The sequence below is a fragment of the Syngnathus floridae genome, chromosome 10 (genome assembly GCF_059516105.1).
Source record: "Syngnathus floridae isolate MCC-2025c chromosome 10, RoL_Sflo_1.0, whole genome shotgun sequence".
NCBI classification, from domain to species: domain Eukaryota; kingdom Metazoa; phylum Chordata; class Actinopteri; order Syngnathiformes; family Syngnathidae; genus Syngnathus; species Syngnathus floridae.
In genome coordinates, this window is record NC_142422.1 from 2,797,611 (window position 1) to 2,821,148 (window position 23,538).

General features: G+C 39.9%; 4 protein-coding genes across 12 annotated transcripts; 3 read left to right on the forward strand and 1 right to left on the reverse strand.

Annotated features, from left to right (window-relative positions):
- Window positions 1-221: 221 nt before the first annotated feature.
- Window positions 222-22,153, reverse strand: snx27b (sorting nexin 27b). 6 transcript variants are annotated; one of them, XR_015860989.1, is made up of 16 exons: window positions 21,950-22,153; window positions 20,860-21,031; window positions 19,575-20,781; window positions 17,774-18,005; window positions 17,505-17,697; window positions 17,350-17,414; window positions 17,173-17,277; window positions 17,012-17,090; window positions 16,677-16,840; window positions 16,506-16,595; window positions 15,986-16,135; window positions 15,689-15,817; window positions 15,557-15,616; window positions 15,418-15,480; window positions 15,078-15,338; window positions 222-593 (listed from the first exon to the last, which is right to left on the reverse strand). XR_015860989.1 is itself a non-coding variant. In XM_088387830.1 (15 exons), exons 3-15 carry the CDS (start codon window positions 19,910-19,912, stop codon window positions 15,271-15,273), a joined length of 1,722 nt encoding a protein of 573 aa, XP_088243956.1. In that variant the 5' UTR covers window positions 19,913-20,781; window positions 20,860-21,031; window positions 21,950-22,153; the 3' UTR covers window positions 13,029-15,270. The 6 variants fall into 6 exon arrangements, 4 of the variants coding, with proteins under 4 accessions (XP_088243956.1, XP_088243953.1, XP_088243955.1 ...); XR_015860990.1 differs by lacking the exon at window positions 222-593 and adding an exon at window positions 3,769-3,984; XM_088387830.1 differs by lacking the exon at window positions 222-593 and having other exon boundaries at window positions 13,029-15,338; window positions 15,432-15,480.
- On the forward strand, window positions 354-2,066 carry LOC148391763 (E3 ubiquitin-protein ligase TRIM35-like). Its single transcript, XM_088387833.1, has one exon. It carries the CDS (start codon window positions 399-401, stop codon window positions 1,959-1,961), a length of 1,563 nt encoding a protein of 520 aa, XP_088243959.1. The 5' UTR covers window positions 354-398; the 3' UTR covers window positions 1,962-2,066.
- Window positions 2,393-10,050, forward strand: LOC148391764 (neuronal acetylcholine receptor subunit alpha-7-like). 3 transcript variants are annotated; one of them, XM_088387826.1, is made up of 10 exons: window positions 2,393-2,553; window positions 4,214-4,353; window positions 5,131-5,175; window positions 5,365-5,474; window positions 5,557-5,636; window positions 6,106-6,273; window positions 6,841-7,035; window positions 7,870-7,956; window positions 8,027-8,136; window positions 8,210-10,050. In XM_088387826.1, exons 1-10 carry the CDS (start codon window positions 2,502-2,504, stop codon window positions 9,008-9,010), a joined length of 1,788 nt encoding a protein of 595 aa, XP_088243952.1. In that variant the 5' UTR covers window positions 2,393-2,501; the 3' UTR covers window positions 9,011-10,050. The 3 variants fall into 3 exon arrangements, with proteins under 3 accessions (XP_088243952.1, XP_088243950.1, XP_088243951.1); XM_088387824.1 differs by lacking the exon at window positions 2,393-2,553 and having other exon boundaries at window positions 3,606-4,353; XM_088387825.1 differs by lacking the exon at window positions 2,393-2,553 and having other exon boundaries at window positions 3,606-4,353; window positions 5,368-5,474.
- Window positions 10,222-12,334, forward strand: LOC148391765 (uncharacterized). Of its 2 annotated transcripts, none has more exons than XM_088387841.1 (6): window positions 10,222-10,293; window positions 10,936-11,029; window positions 11,098-11,210; window positions 11,292-11,346; window positions 11,498-11,599; window positions 11,666-12,334. In XM_088387841.1, exons 2-6 carry the CDS (start codon window positions 11,015-11,017, stop codon window positions 12,194-12,196), a joined length of 816 nt encoding a protein of 271 aa, XP_088243967.1. In that variant the 5' UTR covers window positions 10,222-10,293; window positions 10,936-11,014; the 3' UTR covers window positions 12,197-12,334. The 2 variants fall into 2 exon arrangements, with proteins under 2 accessions (XP_088243967.1, XP_088243966.1); XM_088387840.1 differs by lacking the exon at window positions 10,222-10,293 and adding an exon at window positions 10,304-10,655.
- Window positions 22,154-23,538: the final 1,385 nt, after the last annotated feature.

Below are 23,538 nucleotides of genomic sequence, written 5' to 3' on the forward strand. Positions count from 1 at the left end.
CGAGGTGTAAAGGTTAAAAAAGTTTACATGGTTAAAATAAAACCTGCGTGAGGCCTTTTTATTATTAGACCGACCCAGAAAGTTGGCTGTCTGCCACAACATTAGGTTGTTTTACAAAAAAAATAACCAGATGTGTTAGGTTTGTCAAAAAACAACGTTGTTTTGTGCAGAACAACCCAGGACGTTGACCTAACTTGAATTTGGCTTACCTAAATTTTCATCAAGGAATTTTAAGGGTGTGTGCTTTACACTTTATTGCTTTTGTTTTGCCAGTTTTGTAATGTTGGGTAGCTAGTTTGATGGGTTAGGGTTAGGCGTGTGTTTTTTCTGCGGTCAGGGCAAAATAAAAGGAGAACCTGTTCTTGGGGATCTGGTAGTGCTCGTTGAAGGCTTGTTGAATGATGGCTCGCCAAGTTGAGGAGGATCTCCAATGTCCGTTTTGTTTGGACATCTTTAAGGATCCCGTCTTACTGCCGTGTAGTCATAGCATCTGTCGTACATGTGTGGAGAAATGGTGGGAGGACAAAGACAGTCGGCCGTGCCCAGTCTGTAGGACGGAGTGCAGATTGATGGAGCTCCCTTTGAACTTGGCTCTGAGGAACATGTGCGAGAAGGTTTCAACAAAGTCAGATGACATGTGCAAGGCCTTTTCACAAATCTCAACGAAGTCGGAGGACCTCTGCCGCTTGCACAAGGAGAAACTCAAACTCTTCTGTTTGGACGACCAGGAGCTTGTGTGCTTCATCTGCAGAGATTCAGAAATCCACACCAAACACCGGTTCCGCCCCATTGATGAAGTTGCAAAAGATAAGAAAAAGAAACTCCAAGAAGTCCTGCAGGAAGTAAAGAAAAGACTGAAAGATTCTAATGAGATAAAGGACAACTACAATGAACATTCCGCGTACATCAAGGTCCAGAGGGAGAAGGTGGAAAACAAGATTAAGAAGGATTTCGAGGAGCTTCGGCACTTCCTGCAGGTTGAGGAGGAGGCCAGGTTGTCTGCTGTGAGGAAGGAAGAGAAGAACAAGACTCAGATAATGAAGATGAAAATTAACGCTCTCAGCAGAGACATGGCCACTCTCTCAGACATGATCAGAACCGCAGAGGAGCAGCTGATGTCTGACGACCTTTCCCTCATGACGAACTTCCAGACTTTGATGACCAGAATGCAGAAGCTGCCCGACAAGCCCGAACAGCTCCCAAGGGGATTTCTCCTGAAAGAAGCCAAACACGTGGGCAACCTAAAGTACAGCGTGTGGGAAAAAATGAAGGAAATGGTCCCCTACAGTCCCATCATTCTGGACCCCAACACAGCCCATCCAGACCTCAGTCTGTCTGAAGACCTGACCACTGTGAGATTTGGAATAGACCAGCAGCGCCCAAAGAATCCTGAACAGTTCAAGTGGAAGGGTGTGCTCGGTTCTGCTTTGGCTTTGGGAAACCACGTATGGGATATTGAGGTGGGAGACAACAAAAACTGGACAGTGGGGATTCTGTTGGGGGATCCCTGGCTGCCAAAGACCGTGAAAGCATGTATTTGCACACGTCGTCATGAAATATACAAAATGTTTATACAAGACGTCTATCGCACGACAAGGCTGCTGCTATTCGGGGGCCATGAGGTGGAAAGCATCACAGACTGGACATCGGTGGATGAGTGGGGGGGTCCTTTTCTGCCAGAACCCATGGAAGCAAGGGGTTTGCCAATGGTAAATGTTGAGGAGAGAACAATCACAAACAGGAGAGACGAAATTGTACCTCAGGCGTTGCAGAGGATCCGAGTTCAAGCAAACACCAATAACGGAAGGGTTACATTCGTCAACGGTGATAACTACACGACGTTGAAGTGTTTCAGGCGCCGTAACACCTCGTATAATGATAACGAGAAAATATTTCCTTACTTTTGGACGAATGATGCAACTCCTCTGAAAATACTTTCACTTGCACCTTTCACTTCCTGATGAGGTTGACGATATTTTTACTCCAGATTGTCATCAGGTATTCTTTTGTTCGATTGACCTGTTCAATAAACTATAAATAAATAAAGAAATAAGACGAGTGTTAAATATTTTCTGTGTCATTTGCGGTAACGTCCACTAGGTGTCAGCATTTCTCTACAGATGAACGCTAGCGGTTGATTCCAAGTACGTATTGTACTTTTTGTTTCTTCACTTTACGTTCAAAACCTTTAAATAGGGGACGGAGCGGGTCTATTGATGAATTTTGCAAATGATGAACTTCCATCACTAAACAAAGTGCCCAAAAAAAAATGAGTGCTGCATGTGTTAAGGTGCACGTACAAGCCAAACAGCCCCCCCCCCCATCCATCCCACTAGTGTTTGTTTCACTCCATCTCTCTCCCCCTCCCTCCCCCAATCTCCTGCTTCTTCCCTCGCTCCGCCGCTGTTCATTTCACACTCAACCTCTCCTCACATCTGGATCTATCCATCATCTTCCAAGACTCTTTCTCCGCGCATAAACGAAGGGGGAATGCACGCAGCATGTTGCAGGCTGCGGCACTTTGGCTTTTGACACTTGCCACCCGGCTGCCCGGTGAGTGACTTCTCGGTTCTAACAAGTGTGGTTTTGTTTACGTTTGCATGTGTGTATGTGTGTGTGTGTGACCTTGCACGTTTACGCCACTGAAGAAGCTGCTTTGTAATGACAAGCGTCATGTGTGTGAGGTTTCCAATGCATGAGAGGATTGACGCAATCATGAGATCACGATAAACAGATATTAATTACGGGTCATTAAGTGGGTTACCTAAAACGGCTTGACCCTTTAGATAAAAAAAATCCTGCACCATACACACCCTAAAAATCAACAGTTTATTGGTATGGCAATTAAATTCTGTATAAGTGATTTTTTTTTTTTTAAATAGAAAATCAGGGGTATAAAAAGTTTACACACCCATGCTCAGATGCATTTTTTGTGATTAAATAAATAAAAATAATGTATTTACTTTAGATGGATCATTTTAAAATAAAATAAAAATCAAGTTCTGTGGAGATGAGAGTTGTTGTGCCTACTTTGTGAGGAACAGGGGCGGAGCTACAGGGTGGCCAGGGGTGGCTAGAGCTACTTGGGTAATATTTTATTCGACAAAACCCTGGCTGTGGATGGTATGATAAAGATTGACGCATACATGCCCGAGTCATTATACCACCCTGGCCACCCCACAAAAAAAAAGTTGACTACGCCCCTGGTCAGTAGGTTGAAAATGAATATGCTTGGTATTAAAGGTTCGGAGAAGATTGATAATGAAAAGGAAGCAATTCTATCACAGAGGCTGGATGGTTCAGACCAATCCGTTCTTAAATCCCGTCAACCTAACTTTGACGTAATCAAGATTCCTGTATTATTTGTTACATTCATTTAGCTTTTCTGACTGAAATCGGATGATTAAAACAAGCTACATATAAGTAGTGGGTGATTTTATTTTGGTCCTGTTTGCAGTGAGCATAAACTTTTATGGCTGCAATAAAATGTAGGGGATTTATATCATGCTAGTTTATATGGCAGTGATTACTTTTTTGGGATACGAGTTTTCACACAAAAAAATGTTTTTTTCAAATTTTTTCAAAAATTGCAATCAGAAAACGGGTGTGCTGACATGGACAATATTTTGTTTATATTTTATATAATAATAATGATAAATAATAATAATAAATAATAATAATTGATCAAATATTTTTAAATTATTTTTTTATTTTAAACCTCATCGACAAAATACCTGACCCATTTGATGAAAGGACTGGTGCAGCCATCACAAAGACTAGCTCGACGTTTTTGTCCATATGCAAAATGAGCAGTAACTGTTGAATGATCCTTGTGTCCACATCTGTATAATTACCCTCTTGAGAAATCACCGAATCGAAGGCCCCTCATGTGGAGTTATGGGCCGTGGAGTGAAAGCTCATATTCCAGTGAATGCTACGTGTCCCGCTGGTTATCTCCCCGTTTAACAGCTTGACTTTCTGCGCCTGAAACCAAGCGGACATCTTTACAACAGCAGGAAGAGATGGCGTGTCGGCCGGTGATCAATCAGGGGCTTTAATTGATTAGAAGTAGCGAGCTTCTATTACTCTTTTGCTTTCTTCTGACACAGCGTTCTCTTCTTCATGGCTCTTTTCTCCCATTTCCCCCCTCCACATAATCAATACTTTCCAAATTCTCCATCTCCACTTGTCCCCCTTCTATCGACCCACCAAGAGACAAGTCAGGGTCCCCATCAACGCTTTTTGCTCAGGGAGCTGCTGAGGGATTATAACCCCATGGAGAGGCCCGTGGCCAACGACTCCCACGGCCTCACCGTCCACTTCTCCATCACTCTCATGCAAGTCATGGATGTGGTAGGCAAAGTGACACAACCAGCACAACACAAATGATGGCACAAAAAAAAAAAAAAAAATAAATAAAATATATATATATATATATATATATATATATATATATATATATATATATATATATATATATATATATATATATATATATATATATATATATATATATATATATATATATATATATATATATATATATATATATATATATATATATATATATATATATATATATATATATATATATATATATATATATATATATAAATAAAATAAATAAAAAATATATATATTATTCAGAATAGAATAATACTCAACTACATATGTGAAAAAGCGAAGGGTGGAGAGGGTCCGTTACAAAACTACAAGATGTGGTTAATAAACGGGGCAATCATCGGTGATTGGTAATTCTTATTTATTATATTGAATATCTAGACGCTCTCCTTTATTTCCAGCCAGTTTTTCTTTTTTTGGCAACTGTGCCATGTAGGTAGTTTTTGTCTTTATATTTCAAATATTTTTGTGATGGCATTTTCTCGTTAAGTGCTACCTAACGGTAACAAAACATTGAAAGACAATTTTACACAATACTCTTACTTGTGAGTTTGACTCCAAATAGCCTTGTTTACACAAGCTACTGTAATTAAAGTTATCAATAACCGGCAACTGTACAATGGCACCCAGTAGGCTCTGCCAAGGTTGAACAATTCTTTAATAAAAAAATGTCCGGAAAATAATCACTTCACAGATTAAAGTTTTTTTTTTATGTTTGCATTTTCCAAGGATGAAAAGAACCAGATCCTCACCACAAATATCTGGCTGCAGATGGTGAGTTATTAATTAATCATTTGTGATTATAGCTGTATATAAATAGCCAAGCCCACGCAGCAACACAGATGGCAAGAATAGGTGGAACATAAATTGAATACAGATACCCGCACATGTATCATTTATGCCTGTTATGCTAATCTGAGCATCCGTTAAACGATCAATGAAAAGTATATTTGTGTCCCTCAGCAGTGGTATGATCATTACTTGCAGTGGAATCAGTCAGAATACCCTGGAGTTAAAAACCTTCGCTTCACTGCAGATCAAATATGGACACCTGACATATTGCTTTATAATAGGTAAATCACACACACACACGCGCACACACACATGCTGCGTTCCATTCGGGATGAATACGTCAGAATAACGATATTTCGGCAGTGCTCACGACAAATTTGACAGCACCTTTAAGACCAACGTGTTGGTAAACTCCAGTGGCTTCTGTGAGTATCTGCCTCCAGGTGAGTTCAGTATTATTTATTATACACATAAATAAAAAAGAATTATATTATACTATTATTATATATTATTTATTTATATTATATTATATTTATTATATTGTAAACTCCAGTGGCTTCTGTGAGTATCTGCCTCCAGGTGAGTTTGTTCAGTCTTATTTATTATACACAAAAATAAAAAAGAATTATATTATACTATTATTATATATTATTTATTTATATTATATTATATTTATTATATTGTAAACTCCAGTGGCTTCTGTGAGTATCTGCCTCCAGGTGAGCTGCTATTTGTTCAGTATTATTTATTATACACATAAATAAAAAATAATTATATTATACTATTATATTATATTAATTATATTATATTATATATTATTTTATATTATTTTATATTATATTATATTATATTATATTATTTTGTCCCTCTCTAAAAATGATCCCGTTTTTTCTACACTTTTTTCTTTCCAAGGAATTTTTATCAGCACGTGTAACGTGGACGTACGCTGGTTCCCCTTTGATATTCAGCGATGCGAGCTGAAATTTGGCTCCTGGACGTTTGACGGCTGGTTGCTGGACATCCAGATGAAGGAGGCAGACGTGTCGGGATACATGCCCAATGGAGAGTGGGACTTACTGGGTGAGGTTGAAAATGAAATATCGTCATTTCATTTTGAATGGGTGTTAGTTGACAGCAGAAACCGACATGCATTGACCAGATTTAAATATTACCGGAATGTTCCTCATTATTTAAATCGAATGCATAACTAGAAGTGCACGTTTGTAGACGAGGTATCCCACTGCGTCCTCCATTTTTTTCCATGATTCTATATATAGTATATTTCTACCAAGAAGGTTGCTCTCTGATGGGATTTTATTTTTTTTTCCACAGACAAGTTCCCACTCATTTATATTCTAAAATACTTTTATGAGCTCTACTGCAGTTCATAATTTAACATCCTACACAGCAAGTCTGGTTTTTCTTTAGTTCCTATGGCGGCAGCTTTATCTTGAATTTCAACATAAAACAGAAAGCACAGTGAGGTGTCAAGAGAAATCTTTTACCCCTTTAAGAGACAGAAAAAGAAACCCATAAGAGAAATACAACAAAAAAACTTGTAAGAAGATTTTCTAAGTGTCTACTTTTTCTTCTTGGGCAAGGTCATTCATGGACCATCAAACCAAGCATTATTTTTTTTCCCCTCAGAGGTGCCAGGCGGTCGCCACGAAGTTTTCTACGAATGTTGCGCAGAACCTTACCCGGACGTGACCTTTGTGGTCACCTTACGCCGACGGACCCTCTACTACGCTCTGAACCTTCTCATTCCCTGCGTGCTCCTCTCGTCCATGACGCTATTGGTCTTTCTGCTCCCGGCCAACTCCGGCGAGAAGATCAGTTTGGGTGAGGAGACAGTAAACAGACAGGAGTGTGAGAAATTGAATTTTTTCACGCTTTGGAGACGCTTCAGGGAGAATTGCGATAGGACAGAGAGGGATGAAAAGAACAGACAAGAAGAAAGATGAGAAGGAAAAAATGGTCAAAAAGTCAGCTAAATTAAAAATCAAAACACGGAATACTAAGTAAATTACAATGGTGCTTCAAAGTCCAATCACAAGAGAGGTGGAACGTTGATATGGTTGACTCGCGAACATGGCTTTGATCACAAGCGACACGCCAGCTAGCATGATAAGCTAACGTAGCAGTTTTCAGTGAGAGCTCCTTTTTGGGTTTAACCGCAAGACACTGGCAGAAAATCGATTTCAAAACACAATTTTACATATATATATAACATAAAATAAAATACTCTAACCTTTAATCACAGATTGTAAGCATATAGCTACTAAGTAGTCACCAGCTAGCATAAGAAGCTAACATAGCCATCTACATCTTCAGTGAGTCTTTCTGTTTTAAAGATGCGACGTTTGACACGCCTTCATCGCAAAACCCCAAGGACCTAAATTTATAGCCATACAAAATGTATTTGATGGTTTCATTTCCGATTTAATGGCTGAGCTGGCACTCCCGTACACAAGCGATAAAAAGTTTCCATAACATAAAGCCTTTAAACAAGTCAGCTTATTTCACACTTAGTGTCGCAAGAATCTCAAGTCACATGCAAAGTCGAGTTCATCCTTTGACATTTGCCGAAATGAGCTCGAGGCATGATATAAGTTGTCAAATCCAACTTGAAGAAATCTTCCAATACGGATGATTATTTTTATCTCATTCTTCCAGGCATTACTGTTCTACTTTCTCTGACAGTCTTCATGTTGATGGTTGCTGAGATCATGCCCGCCACTTCGGATTCCATACCGCTCATAGGTCAGTTTCTTCAGTTCTTAAGTTTGACAATGGTCACGATGGATTTGATGTGGACCGTTGTCTATCTCAGGGCAGTATTTTGCCAGCACCATGGTGATCGTTGGCATGTCCGTAGTGGCTACGGTCATTGTTCTTCAGTTCCATCACCACAACCCCAACAATGGCCAAATTCCACATTGGGTGAGTTTGACCGTTTGTTTTCAAGCTTAGGTAGAACATTGAAACCAAGTTGTCTTCTGTTGTTTTTTCTCAGGTGAACTTGGTTCTGCTGCAGTGGGTTCCTTGGTTTCTCCGGATGAAACGACCAGGCGAGGGAACCGAACAAGATCTTCCCCACAGCCAGGCAGACACTCAAAGCAAGACCCTGTCTTCACCTGCCACCCAGCTCACCTCCATTCTCCCTCAGAGCCTGGCCTCCTTGAGAGCCAGCCTGGCTCAGCTTCACCACTCACCACCACACGGATGCATCTCCAGAGCCATCATCGTCCCACATGCCATCCACAGAGAACCTAGCCCTAATCTACATCCTCAACCAAACGGTCATCTGCCTTACGTAGGCTTCCAGGGCTTTTCACCCACAGCAGAAGCCCAAAGTCACAGTCAAATGAGAAACTCCTACGGACCTGTAGGTGAAGATGGAGAGGCACTGGATGGAGGGGCAGATATGCCGAGTCATCACCTTTCATCTGGGAAATCGCAGGAAACGCCATTGTCGCTAAACCCAGAATCGACCACTACGTCTCCCGGGCCAGGTGGATTAGAAGCTGGGATGGGCTCAGGGAGGGCAACCGCCTCAAACGCCCACAGTGGCCTCAATGGAAGCAGAGCAGTGGACAACCAACTCCAAGCTCTTCTCACCGAAGTGCAATTCTTGGTAGAACGGGTTCGCGAGCAGGACCGCCAGCTCAGTTTGGCCGAGCAGTGGCAGTTCGCCGCAGCAGTCATCGACCGATTGTGTCTGGTCGGATTCAGCGTCTTCAACATCATCTGCACCATCGCCATTCTCATGGCCGCACCTAATTTCGGAGAATCTCTAGCCAAAGACTTCCTCTAAGAAGCAATCAGGATTTTTTGCAATTTTGCCGTTTGAGCAAGCAACATAAAGGAATTGTGAAAATATGAGAACTGCATGCAAAATGAGCAATGCAGAAATTGCGTGCATGAACATTTCCATGTCATTGGTTATTAAAACTAATTGTTTAGATGTTCAAGATTGGTGGTTCTTCAAAGCAATTATGCTACATATGGATTTATGCCAGGTGGATGGGATGATTTACATACAGCATTACAATATTTGACCCATTTTATTTATAAAATAAAGACCTACTAGTAAGATTGATACACCTTTGGACAAACAGGAACTTTTAAGAGGATGGAGAAGGGGCTGATGTGAAGGATAACTAGCCCAAGAGTGATGATGGTGGAGGAAGTGATTAGCGATAAGGTAGAAAATGAGACAGAGGGGATGATTGAAGACAGAGGAGGAGGAGAGCGATGCAGAGGATGCAAAAAAAAAAAAAAGAATATGCCCGAGAGAGAGCGAACACGCTGAGGAAGCAAACAGGCTTTCACATTTTTTTTAAATGATTGGCCATTAAAGAGGGAGGCAGCTTGAGGGAAGTGACCCTAACCTTGCCATGTAAACAGAAAACACCTTCGGAGAATTTTTTCCTCTTGTCCGGGCAAAATTTGCTCATGCAGGTATACCTAATAAAGTGGCCGCTGAATATATATTACAGTTGCATCAAGCGACTGTGCTGGCGAGCTGCAATGAAACGCAGGGTCATAAATTTAGAAGATGTCAGCCATGTGCTCTACTGTGACAACGCCGGCACACAGCGAAAAAAACTCCCACTCGTGGGAACGTGTATGTCGTGTACTACGGTACGACGACAGAGGATGTCATGCGTTGTATCGTAAAAATGCATGGATGACAATAATTGCCTCAAATCTATTAAACTCAACTGATAGTATTAAATATTCATAATTGTTTTAGTTGAATGTGACTATTTTTTTTTTAAATCAAAAGCTTGTATTTTAGGAATTGCAACAAAATTAGTCTAGTGTTATTTGATTTGGTGACTTTGGGCTAAAGTTAACAACATTTTATTTATTTGACCATAAACATCAGCTATTTCATCATCATTTTGAGAAAAATAAATACATTATTGTGGACATTTTAAGTACAATGTAAAGTTTTAACTTGACCTTCTATTTTTTTTTTTTAAAGCATCTAAGCTTTAATTTTGAAATCTACGTACGGAACTCAACTGTTAGCGCTAAAGCTAACTTGCAACAAAGCATGCTAGTGCTAGCATGGAAACGGTAAAACAAATGGTAGGTGCAACGTTTTCCTTTTTGCGACTTTAGCACAAGAAGGCACTGTTTTTAATACTTTTATTTCATCCTAACGTGAATTATGTCTTAGTAAACGTTGATTTAAAGAAACGGTTGATTTAAAGAAACGGTTTCACGATTGATGCAAGGTTAACTTTGATTGGTCCGTTGCAAAGTTGCGTCTCAATGACGTCAATGCGCGATAAAAGAGATAAATGGAGATGAAAGAGGATAAAAGAGCTTTTTGCACTTATAAATATGTGGCAACTTGCAAACTTGATCAAATCAACAAAAAGCATCAGACCAGCAGAAACGCACGGAGCTCTCACGTTTTCAAGAATGGGGAATGTAACGTCCATCAAGTATGTATAAATATTTCCGAAACATTTATTTATTTTGACGCTATAAATATTAAAACGCTATACAAATTTGTTGTATATGGTATAAAATTAAATTACATTAAATGTGCAGAGGATGCTAAAAATGATTTTGTGGATATTAATCTAATTGCACTCTTTTTTCCTAATGATTTTGTGGAAATTAATATAATTGCACTATTTTTCCTAATATTGTTAATTTGCATCTCATGAGGCTTTTTAAAGTATTTCCCCTTTCTAATTTTTTTTTTTTTTGTGTCCAAAGATCCTACTTCACCGAGGATTCCTTCAACCTGCTTGAGGAACTCCTCAAAACGACTTCTTTATCAGCCAAGGAGCAACAAATGGCCACTGCAGAGGTAAAAGATTTGGAAATAATATCTTAATACTTCAATCTATCAATAATATTGTCTCTTTGAATATACAGAAAATGTTCATGAGGCAATTTGTGCTCCTGGCCATGGAAAACCGAGTCCCACCGTGCCTGTTGCCGAGAGACATGAAGGTGTGGTTGATGAAGAAAAGACAATTCCAGCAAGAGTGGGTGGAATATATACAATATTAAAAAATATCTTCATTAATTCACCCAAAATGAATTAACTATTTGTGTCAATTTGATAGGTACAAGGAGATGGAAAAGAGCGTGGATCCCAGCATGCTTCAAATGATTCAAGCGGTAAGTACTGAAAAGTTGAAAGAAAGTAAAAAATGCAGATGCTGTTAATATTTTATCAAGTTATGTGGTGATATAAAAGTCAGTAGATTCACTTTTTGCGTTAGAACTACTGAAAAAAAATAATTTATGGATTAAAAAATGCCATTTCCAGGCCTGGACAATTACACGGATCCTACACTTGAACAAGCTTCAGACTGAAGTCTACATGGAACTAACAGAAGAGGCGCGCCTATCCCGATTGCTCAGTAGGAAGGTAAGTCAATTATTTCCCGGCCTAAATGAACCAGTGGCTTAACTAACTTTTTTTTGTCTTCCCAAGGTCACGCTTGAAGGCCTCCGAAAGTTCTGGATACTACTGCTGCCTCAAGCCGAACGAGACACCGAGGATTTCCTCAGCCAACTTTGCAACAAGCTGTTGATGTTACTAAACAAGACCCAGATGACCATGGCAGAAAGACTAGATCTTTGCCCACTGTTCCACAGTGCTACTCGGTCCCTGGTGCGGCGTATCATAGAAACGGCTCTGGACAAGCTTCTGGAGGCGCTGGAGCCACCCGCCAAAGAGAAAACCATCAGCAAAACTTTGCTGCAAAGATCTGCCAATGCCAGCAAGGCCATCGGCATGATGCTGGTCAACGCTCTGGGTCCGATTCCAGTTTTGCGTCAATACGTGGCACAAGGTCATCTCTGCTGCTTCTGCGCTGCCGCCGCTTGCGACTTAACCAAAAGCTTGTTCCAAAAGTTTGTTGAGGGCTCTGTAAACTACAACACCATGGACTATGATGGAACCTTTGTCACTTCACGAAACAGTGTCCTGAGTGCCATTGTGCAAATGGTCTACCTGAAGTAAAACTCTTTTTGATTCTCCGCCGCTGTTTAATACGAAAGAAGGAATTGATGGACTTGGAATTTATTAGATATTTTATATTCTCTTTCTCACTTTTTGTACATTTGTTTATTAGTCTTAATAAAATGGTTTAACATAAAACGACTCTTGTGTTTTTTTTTAATTTGCTCTCTTTAGATGATATTATTTTTGGGTGAAAATAGAACTACTGAAAACAAAAAAAAAGGGAAAAAACAAATAATTGAATTATATATATTTAAAAACCAAAATAAATTAAAGTGAATTTTTTTTATTATATTTGAAATATATATCATTTATATTTTTAATCTATCCCCACATTTATTTTGCTATTTTAAAATTTAAATGTTTTATTTTTGTATTATTTTTACTTTTATTTTGTAATATATATTCTAATGTTGTTTTTATTCCTATACATTATTTGAAATTAATTTTACATATCTTTATATTTTTTGTATTTTCACTTATTTCTTTATTTTTAATTTTGTCCATTGTCATCTCGCAATCCAGAGAGGTCGTGTCCTAAGTGAGTCTCGGGTTCAATTATTAAAAATGCATTATTAGATTTATCCAGGTGACATCATAGGAGTTTTCATCCTCATCTTTCTAAACTCACATTGTGCATCAGCAGTTATTAATTACACAGCAACGGGTGAGTTGACACGGGTCGATACGGAACGGCCCTTTATCCACTTTTGGATATTTGTCTCCCACATCTCATTAAGGGAAGTTAAAGAGGAGGAGGGCAATGAGAAAAGAGCGGGATAAGAGTGACAAGTAGAAGAAGCCATTTTTTCCAAAAGAGAAAGAGTGTAAACCGTGTGTCAATAAAATGATTTATTTAAAAGAATACTTTAGTTTATCACAATAAGACAACAATCCGCGGGTCGTCAGTTAGTTTTATCGACAGAGGGGGGGGGCTATTATCAGAGATGCAGAAATTGATACAATCCGTAAATAAATAATCAAAGCGACAAATTAGTCTCAAGCTGGACTGAGCGTGAGAAACGGAGATAAATCGAGAACATCAGACACTTAATAAACAGAACAAAAATGGCTCCGGCTAACTCAAAGCTTATTATTGTAAAGAAAATATTGGGTTGACTTCTCCTTTAAATATTAAGCACAAGCTGAGACAATAGCGAGTCATTTTAAAAGCACTTTTCCCCCCCATGGGGAATAATGCATAGAGAATTCATTTGTTCAAACAGGTAGCATTATAAAATCTTAATTAACTCTCCAGGCATGGCTTTAATGAAAAATGTCACATTCTTAAAGTTAGCCGAGATTCAAGTGCGGGTTGGACCGAAGACTCCATCGAGATACAAAATAAAAAACATATTGTTTTTCGTAATCAATACTATGGTGGCTCCAAATTTCCTGTCAGATCTCACGAGTGCTTTCTAAGTGCATGATGACATTTTGATGACATCATCAACACCTTTCTGTTCTGATTACCACAATAACTTTCCCTCCTAAATAATTTTGGGAAAAACAAACAATAAATATCTCTTTATATCCACATTAATGTTGCATATTTTGTTTGACAAACTGTAATGATAATCCTCACTCACCATATCTCATTTCCATGCCGTTCCTATTAAATTATCCGGAAACGATAACAGGATATCAAATTAGACGGTTCATCACATTAGACTGCAGCTACTGTTTGTTCAGCCCTTTGAAAATATTTTTACATTTCGCATAAATTTATTTCGTGCTGTTGTAAATATATTCCGTCTGAAATGAGGGATTTACCCGACGAGCGAGCAAACATCTGCAGCTATAAATTGTCGTATGTTTGAATTAAGGCCTATTATAAATCGTGTGGGGAAAGTAATCACTATCTGTGGGGGGGAGGGTGCCCCCTGCTGTTCGGTCTGGGTCACGCACACAGTTCCGAGTAAACAACTGTCGCTTTTTCTCAGACTAATATCCCTATAAAGACTTAAGTCTTCGGGCTTGTTTATATAATACAGTATAAATTTATGACGGTTGGATGATGACTCATACAAAGTGGCTTATGAGGCAGTCAGTCACAATTTTCAAAAAAGCTTTGCATCACGGCTTACAGTGTGAAAGTGAAACGCCCCGTTTAAAAAAAATAATAAAATAAAATACGTATATATATATATTTTTTTTTTCCCCCCCCAATGGGCTGGGTCCTCGCAATCAGACATATTTGGAGTATTTTCTGATAAGACTGCCATGACTGAATGCGGCCATTTAATGAAAAGGCGCTTTGACAATTTTTTTTAGGTCTCAAAGGTGTCTACAGATTTTAGGTCAGTCCAAGATGTTTTGAAACGATTTATGGCGTTGTCACGTTTTGAAACATTGCTATTTGGACAATGTTTGGAATTGCTATTTGGACAGTGGTGACCTGACTCCATTTTTCCTTTTTGCAAGTGTGACACAAGCGCTCGGCAGTGGTAGCAAATTCAATCCGACACGCTTCAAAAGCTGCTGCAGTTTGGCACGTAGTAAACAATTTCTTAAAAAAAAAAAAAGTTTAAAGTTGAGGTTTACTTGCCAACTAAATATAAGACAAAAGAGAAATCCATAGGACACCACTGTACACGTCAATTTAGAAAAACCTTTCTGGAGTCTTCTCTTCGTTCAATTGCCACATTACAAAATGATAAATAAAAATTCCGCTGAGCTAGACTTTTTGAATGACAGCGACTTGAAATATTTAGATGGACGTCGTTACGTGTGTAAAAACACAGTTGTGGCAATCTCTCGCTTTGAGTACAAGTCAAAGGCTGCTTATTGCCATATTTTGCAATCCATTAAAACATAACTACTTTCCAGTTTCCCTTTTAAAAGTTGCAAAACACATCTCAATCTATTAAAGTGAACTTACCCCGCTTCGTCCCGACTTGAGTCGACTTGATCTCGATGCTCTCAGTGCATGATTTAAGGATTCACGAGATGTTTTGCAGATGTTTGCTGCTTCGCACGTATGGGAATCGCTCGTCTGTTGGATGGAAATGGAAATGTCCGTAAGCGTTCAGAAGAGGGCGGGGCTAAGCAGAGCCGAGGATTCTGCCGCGTAGTCAAGAGGTGATGATTTCTCTTGCTGGGTGTCTCCATCGCTGCGGTGTCTCAGCAGCTGGAAAATATTCTGCAAAGTCAGACGGGACTCGATCAGAAAAAGACTCGGTCAGGTTTGCTAATTGGGACCGAGGCAGGTTTAGCTTTACCTTGCCACACATACCATCGTGGGAGACGTTCTTGTTGTCGTTGTCCGTCGCCTCCTCCTCTACCTGAGAATATTGAAAGAAGCAGATTTTTTTTTTTTTTTGTCGACTCTACTGGAAGGTAGCTAAAATCCGCCTTTACCTCCTTTGTCCATTTTAGCTCGCAGAAAACTCTCTCGAAGCATTCGTGCATGTAGTTAAACTGAAAGGACAAACAAACTGAATCCACAAAATGATCCACTAAAAAAAAAAAAGAAGAGCTTTGTCTTCTCACGTAAGGCGTGAATATCTTGACCCAACGTGGTTTCTTCTCCCCTCGCGCGTACTCGAAGCAAAAAGCCATGCCTTCTTCGTCGGTGTCCCACCTCTGCATCTCGCTCCACTCGAAGGCAATCGTCTGGTTCTGAAAACAAATTGGAGTCCATTAGGACAAAGTATTAGAAGACACAATACCTCAAAGTTAGCATCGGGTATCACTTGGATTTTCTTTTTCTTTTGCTGAGAGGCATTCTGTTTATTTCTACATGTAAGGTGGAGTGGCACGCAAAAAAAAAAAAGCAGTTGCCCTTGCCTCCATCGTCCCGTCCTCTGTGCAGGCGTGCAGCTTGAAGTGCTGAATGCTGATGGCGGCGATGACGTGACCTTTGCGTCTGGAGTCGCACGCACAATGAGGGAACAAGATTTCATTGTAGCCCTCGCAGCCCCGCAACAAACTCAAATACTGTGAGGGGGGGGGAGAGAAATGAGAGGGACAGCGCAGGTTAGTTTTATTTTGTATGATTTTGTTTTATACACCGCTGCCACAATTATTTATTTATTTCTATTTATTTTAATTTATTTAATTTATTTAATTTATTTCTAGTTGTTTCTATTTATTTCTATTTATATATATTTATATATATTTATTTATTTATCTTTTTTTAATGACATGGTAAATAATAAATGGCATTTTTTTTTTTTTTATGATATGCCAAGTGTTGTTATAATGATTTAATGGTCACAACAGGAATATAGAACACTTATCTACTTCTATAAATTCGAACAAAACCTGGATTGGAAAGCTACCGTAAAACTGTATATGAGAGACTAACCATGGGCATATTTTTCTGCTCGGCAACCTTCTGGAGCTGATAAGACTTCTGCTCTACTTTGATGAAACCTTTCTTTACATCCTCCAAGGCCTGTAAAAAAGACAAATCAAATTAAAGAGGGGGAAGGAAATAAACGCCGCACCGTTGCAGCACACACAACACAACACACACTTGGTGGAAGAAGTAGCAGACGGCAAGTTGGTTGTCATTGAGCAAGGTCTCCTCTTCGGTCGTGAAGAGCCACTTGCGCATGGTCAGGCAGGTTCCGGGAATGGCCGAGGTGTAGTTTTGCACGTACAGCTTGTGAGGGAACTCGTTGGGGGCAAGTTTACGCACTGAACAAAAAAAAAAAAAAAGGAGAGCATCTGAAGCAAGCCAACAAATGGAAAATAAGGTGGACAAATATGCCTCGAAAGAAAATCGAAATATGTCATGCATATTTTTTTGGGTCATATTGACTTAACGGTAAATTCATATATGTAATAAAAGGGTGCTCAGTTACTCACCGAAGTTGTGGTTGATGACCTCAAACAGTGCAAAGTAGCTAGCCGTTATGCTATGCATCCCAAGTTTCATGACCAACGCCTGAAAGACAAAAATCGGGGTCAAGGGAAAGTTCTAATCAGACTTTCATGATTATGTTTTGTGATGATTTTTTTTTTGGTACCTGGTACACTTGGTCAGTGGTAGAATTTTTGCGAACCCGCACAGTGACTATGGTCTTATCAGGAACGGCTATTCTCAGGTCCACATCCCACATGCCGTTGTAATTCTAAATTATGAGAAGAAAAGACGTGCTGCAGTGCCACAAAACACACACACACATTTTTCAGTCAATTCTTACTTCATCTGACTCCGACAGGAACTCCTGCATGATGTCACTTTCGCCAATGACCCTCACCGAGCACACTACAGACAGACGGACGAAGAAGTGGAAGGATGGATGAGTAAATACTATCATAACTTATTATTGATGATCTCCACTTTCTCCCTCCATACCTCTCTCCAGATATTCTTCCAGGCCTCTGCGTCGCGAATCCAGCTGCTGTTCGGACAAAGTAAAAGGCCACTTCCCGGGTAGCTTGGGGAATGTGAAGTTAGCGAACTCTCTTTTCAGGTTTTGGTGAAGAATCACAAATTCTCGGTAGCGTTTTGAGCACAGCTGCCTTCCCGCCATGTAGACATTATAAACCTGGGTGGAAGAGAGCAGGTCAGACACTCGTGGAACAAACCTTGGACTACTCATGATCTTCTACTTGTGTACTCACCACAAACTTTTCCTGGTTGAGTTCAGTGTGTTTGTAGCTGGGCACGGAGATGGGGACGGCCTGCTTGTCGGAGTAATCGTAACAGGACAGGGCCGAGCCATCGTCGCCGATATCTAAACAGTCGGCTTCCTGAGGCGGGACTGAGAGCACGGTCAATAGCAGCTCCCGCTCTCCGGCCCGGATGAGGTCCACCACCTGCTTGTGCGTGGCGCCTTCGACATTCACTCGGTTACTAATCAAAGGAAGAAAGACAATACTTAAAGAATGTCAGCTAATTAGCCTTCACATTATTTACATAATTTTTGCTAAATATTGATATTAGATCATTTCATTTAGCCTGCCACTGCTAGTTAGCTGCTAACAGTTAGCCGGGTGCTAAAATTAGCTGGCTCCCACGTCACTCACCAGGCATGTTTAACTTTTTAAAGTACATTGAAAGTCAAAGATAATGTAGTGAAAAAAAATCTAATTTAATTTCATGACTAAATAATGTGACATCTTAGTGCTACAAAAACATGGTTGAAGGCAGGAAACAAAAACAGCAACCATAACTGAGTGGAGCATATGTTCATGCTAAAGCAGCAGCCAAACATATGTTTTAAGCTAATTAAAACAATTCCCAAAGGGGCTTGATGGTATTTTATGTTGCTGAACAGCAGTGAAGCAAGATGCTGGATAGCAGAAGGCACATCCATTTGCAATAGTCAGCTAGAACACGGACCAACAGGAAATGCTTTCAGAGGAACTTGTGACTGACAGCTGATCTAGCGTCAGTTATGTAATGCGGCATGGATACGACAAATGAAGCCAGGACGTAGAATTAAGAGGCAGTAGTGACAAAAAAAGTGGTGAGTAAGTGCAAAGCACCAACTTGGCACCACTTCAATTCGCCGGTTTTATGACTCCATAAGCACCTCATGCAGTGACTTTTGGTCCTGCAACTTCAGCACTTTCCACAGTGTCATCAAGTCAGTCGTTTTCTCGCGTTTCCAGGGAATGATTTATGTTTTCAATTGCCTCGGATCACCTGTTACGAGATTTTTTTTTTTTGTCATTGAGGGGGTTTCACTCTCTCTGCAAAACTGGAGGTGCAAAAAGGCACATTTGAGTATTCACCGATACTAAGTACCGATACCACTATTACTTTTGATATACAACATTTCTCCCCAAAAACATTGACGGAAAATTTTAAAGACCTTAGATGTTGAAAGAACTCGGGCATTGGGTAACACAGTGTACAAACAGTAGACAGAATCGAAGAAAAAGGTGCACAACTTCATCCACATATACGAAATTAAAACCACTCATAGGGGCAATGACGAAACGTGCCCACAAAATAACGGGGTCACCAAACTGCCAGGTTACTGCAGGCCATCCAGCGACAAAGCGGCATGCCGAAGCCAGCCAATGATTCGGCAACTTTGCCAGAGCGAAGCCAATCAGGGATGAGCGTTCCTGCCATTCTGCATACCTTTCACGCACACACAGATGATGCTCAAGTGGATGCTGCACACTCCTCACCATAGCAACAGAGCCTAACATCAGCTCCCAATCTCCGCTTATTAGCAAGTCACAATTAAATGATGCTGATGAGACTCAAGTGGCTTTGGTGGTGATAGGTACCATAAAAAGCAAGTATGAATGGGGAATAGGGGTGAGATGGAACTTGTGTGACAGGAATGTATAATGACCCCCGGCACAAACAAGCCATTCACCGGCCCAGTCCAGCTTCAACACTGCCACTCGCTGTCTGTGGCATTGACTTAGTACACAAACAATAGGAGCACGAAAATCCACTTACACTTCCAGAATCCGGTCTCCTTTCGAAATACCGGCTCGGTCGGCGGCACCTCCCGGCAGGACGGCGCTGACGTGCTGCAGCGGGGCATACAGTTCTCCGTTAATACTCCGGAGTTGCCCTCCTTCACTAACTTGGCCGCGGACATTAAAACCATAGCCCGAATCTGACTTGACTATTCGGATGAGCCGTGGGCCCGACGTCACGGCGGTGCTGCGGCTCTGGAAGCCGCCGAAATCCCCGCCGGCGGCGTCCGGCGTGATGTCGCCGCTCCGGGTACCGTTACACGCTGAATGCTGAGGCAGCGGTGGACAAAATACGTGCCCCTCGACATCCGACATTTGTTATAGCACTTGTGCCATCCGCCCCAGTTGGGAAAACGGCGAATAAAAGACGGATATTAGCTGAATAAGAGCAAGCTAATCAGCTGCGCTAGCTAAACCATTATACAGTCCGTGAGAGCGGAAAATGCCGAAAGACGCCGATGATTAACGTGACCGCGCCTCAGCGCGTTCACGCGAGCCGCATCAATGGTCCTTGTTATTTTAGCAGAATTAAGCGTGTTCTCTACCCTTTTTTGACCAAAATCACATTAAAATAAAGATTTTACGACTACGCCCCAAACATAAACAAGACGTAAAAATACTGCAATGAAGACAATCTTAATTTACTAAAATTGACTCGATGAAATTTAGTCAGAAGAGTTGAACCTACTCTCAGGAGCCATGACGTAATTACAAATATGGGTATAGTTTCCCTAAAATCTGTATTCAAGTAAGAGCAAGGTTACTTTAATACCAAGTGACAAACGTTCCTCTTTAAATATAATGAGAAACAAACACGAGGAAATTCACTCGCATTTTGACACGTTTCATTATTCAAAATCTCAACACTAGGTGGCAGCAGTGCAGTGGGTACGCGTTCATCACCACGCAGTATAAATAGTATAACCGCATTTTTCTCCACTGAAGACAGTCAACCAAATGGCTAAAACTGAGTAAATAAGTCAATTAGAATTCATGACATTTTATGAGAAGATTTAGAATCCTGTGTGCTTGTTAAAGCAAGCAAAAACATATCAAATATGTTTTTATGAAGGTGACAACAATGTAAGAAATGTTGCCATTAGAACACAAAACTCATTGAAGTCCATAACGCCATCACCATTGGAATCCAGGCTGTCGAAGAACTCAGTCAGATTGGTGTCAACCTGTACAAAAGCAGCAATTTAAATTATACGCAACTTTGGAATGTGAAGGAATTAAATCTTCTTCTATCTCTCACTCACCTGCATGCAGCACTCTTTACGAAGCATCAACGAGAAATCTGCTTTGGTCATAGTGTTTTTGTCTTCTGATAGCTCTGCATACTCTATAAATGTATCCTGGAGAATGCACATTGCCTCTATCACCCTTGGCTGTGTGCTTCCTGCCAACTTTGCCCGGGCGCTCATGCTGGCTCTGGAAGGAGAAAAATATATATTTGATGCTATTTAAAAAGAAACCACCACTCACCAAACCTGTATGATCAGCTAACGATGTTCAAATGGCGTCGGCGAGAAGAAATGTCAACAGAAAATGGCTACGGAGCTTTTATACAACACTCGGCGACACACCCTTTTGCTTTCACTTTTTTCAGTTATGTGAGATGTGCTGTCATTTTTTGTTATTTGTGATCAGAAGCCTGAATTAAAAAAGCATCTACAGTACAGTGGTGCATTAAAATGCAGGTTTAAAGTTGAACTCAAGTCTAATTTTAGGGTCTATTTATTCCCGCAAAATCTAAATATGCAATTCAGATTGATATTGAGTTGGTGCATCAAGAATTAAGCAGATTACTGTATGTGTATTAATCCATCTCAAGGGGGCAGCCATTTTGTTAATACCCCATTACAAACATCAAGTCTTGTCCCAATATCTCTGAAGATGTTTTGACATTCAACAACTGTAGATGACATTTTTATTTACTTGTTCTTACTGGAAAACATGCTTCTATTTTTTTTCTCTCTTTATGAAGGGGTCATTTTGCCCTGACACACCTATTTTGTTTCAAATTACAACCAGTTCTTAAAAACAATTTGGTGTTGGCAGTTGAATTGATCAAACAGGTTTTTGAAGACACACCCAACAACACGCCACTGACAATAACAGTTGATTATGTACTGATTTCATTTAAGGGTTTGGAGTTACATAATAAAATGACATTCTATTTATGTACCATTTCACTGAAATAAAGTATTTTCATGTCAAGACTGGAATAATATGGAAAATGTATTAAAAAAATAGAATGTCCTGGCAGAGAAACAAATAATAATAAGTAAACAAATCGAGAATATATATATATATATAATATATGTATACCATAATAAACATACATACCTTTTTTAAATGTAGCATTCAACTTTTTACAGATTTCTGCATGGATCCATTTTGGGTACTTCTTCAGTGATGAAGCAGTCATGCAATATTCCTACTTTTGCCTTCATGCATTTCCTTAAAAACATTTTTCATGTCATGGTAACAGCCACAACGGAACGTAAACACGACCTGAGCTGACATGAAAATCACCTGACATGACATGACGTCATACGACAGGGGCGGCACTACATACGAAAATGACATGAGGTGATGTGACATGCATTGCACGCAAACTCCACAAGGGGACGTCAAAACCAAGTTTTGAAATCAAAATTGAAGACCTCTGAGGCGGATTTATTAAAAAAAAGAGACGCACAGCCACCATTAAGCTTCATTGTGTTTTATTGACTTGCGCTGACAGTGATCAGTGGAAGTTACCGTAGATGCCACTGCCGGGGCCGTAGATAGGGCCGATGTCGGGGCGGGGGCCGCAGCCGCGTCTGCCAGCCTTTTTGCGCTGAGTTTTAATAATTTTGCCCATGCAACTGATGAACTCTTGGAAGTCGAGCTGGTCATCTTTGTTCTTATCCAGCTCTGCAAAGACGTCATCAATATCGCTTACCTCAAGTTTCCCCTATGGAAACACAAAACAGGCCGTTTTATATCAAGGAAACAAAAAGAAAATTCAATTCTGTAATGTGGATAAGTTTACGATTTTGTCACTTACTCCATAATCAGGAGAGTTGATTTCACTGGTTACCAGTGCTTTGAACTGTTCTCTGCTCAAACAGTCAGTTTCCTCACTGGAGAACTCCTCAAAGAGATCCACAAATTTATCAATGCAACTTTGTACGTCACGCATGGCGGCTTCGGGTGGGTAAACAATCTGGTTCTGGAGAGAAATAAAAAAAAAAAACTGGAGTTAGGATCATCTAAAGTTGCAGAATGGGCTAGAAAATCATCTTAAATATACACAAGTGCACACAATGTTTTTATATCAACAGATCTAATCATGCAGATAACATATATCATAAGTTCCATTAGTATTTACCAGATGTTCTTGTCTTGTTTTCCAACGACGCAAGTTTGAGAATGAAGTGAATGCCTTTTATAAATAAACAAATGCCCCAATGACTAATCGCACTTTTTGCCATCCTCCACATTTACAGGTTTTACTGGTTGTGTTTACTGAAGATGTTGCTATTTGTGAAAAACTGTCAAACACTCCAAAACAAATAAGTTGAAAGAAGTTGTACAAATGTTTTTGTTGCATACATAAACAGGGATATTTTGCAATTTTTTTTTCAATTCTTTTTTGTGTTGTTAGTAAATAAAGTGAGCAGAAAGGGCTGACACAATTCACATTCGCACACATGACTGAAAAGTCCTATGCAACATTTCATTTTATTTTATTTTTGTTAATTATTATTATTATCCGGATGAGGTCCACCACCTGCTTCGACATTCACTCGGTTACTAATCAAAGGAAGAAAGACAATACTTAAAGAATGTCAGCTAATTAGCCTTCATATTATTTACATAATTTTTGCGAAATATTGATGTTAGGTTATTTCATTTAGCCTGCCACTGCTAGTTAGCTGCTAACAGTT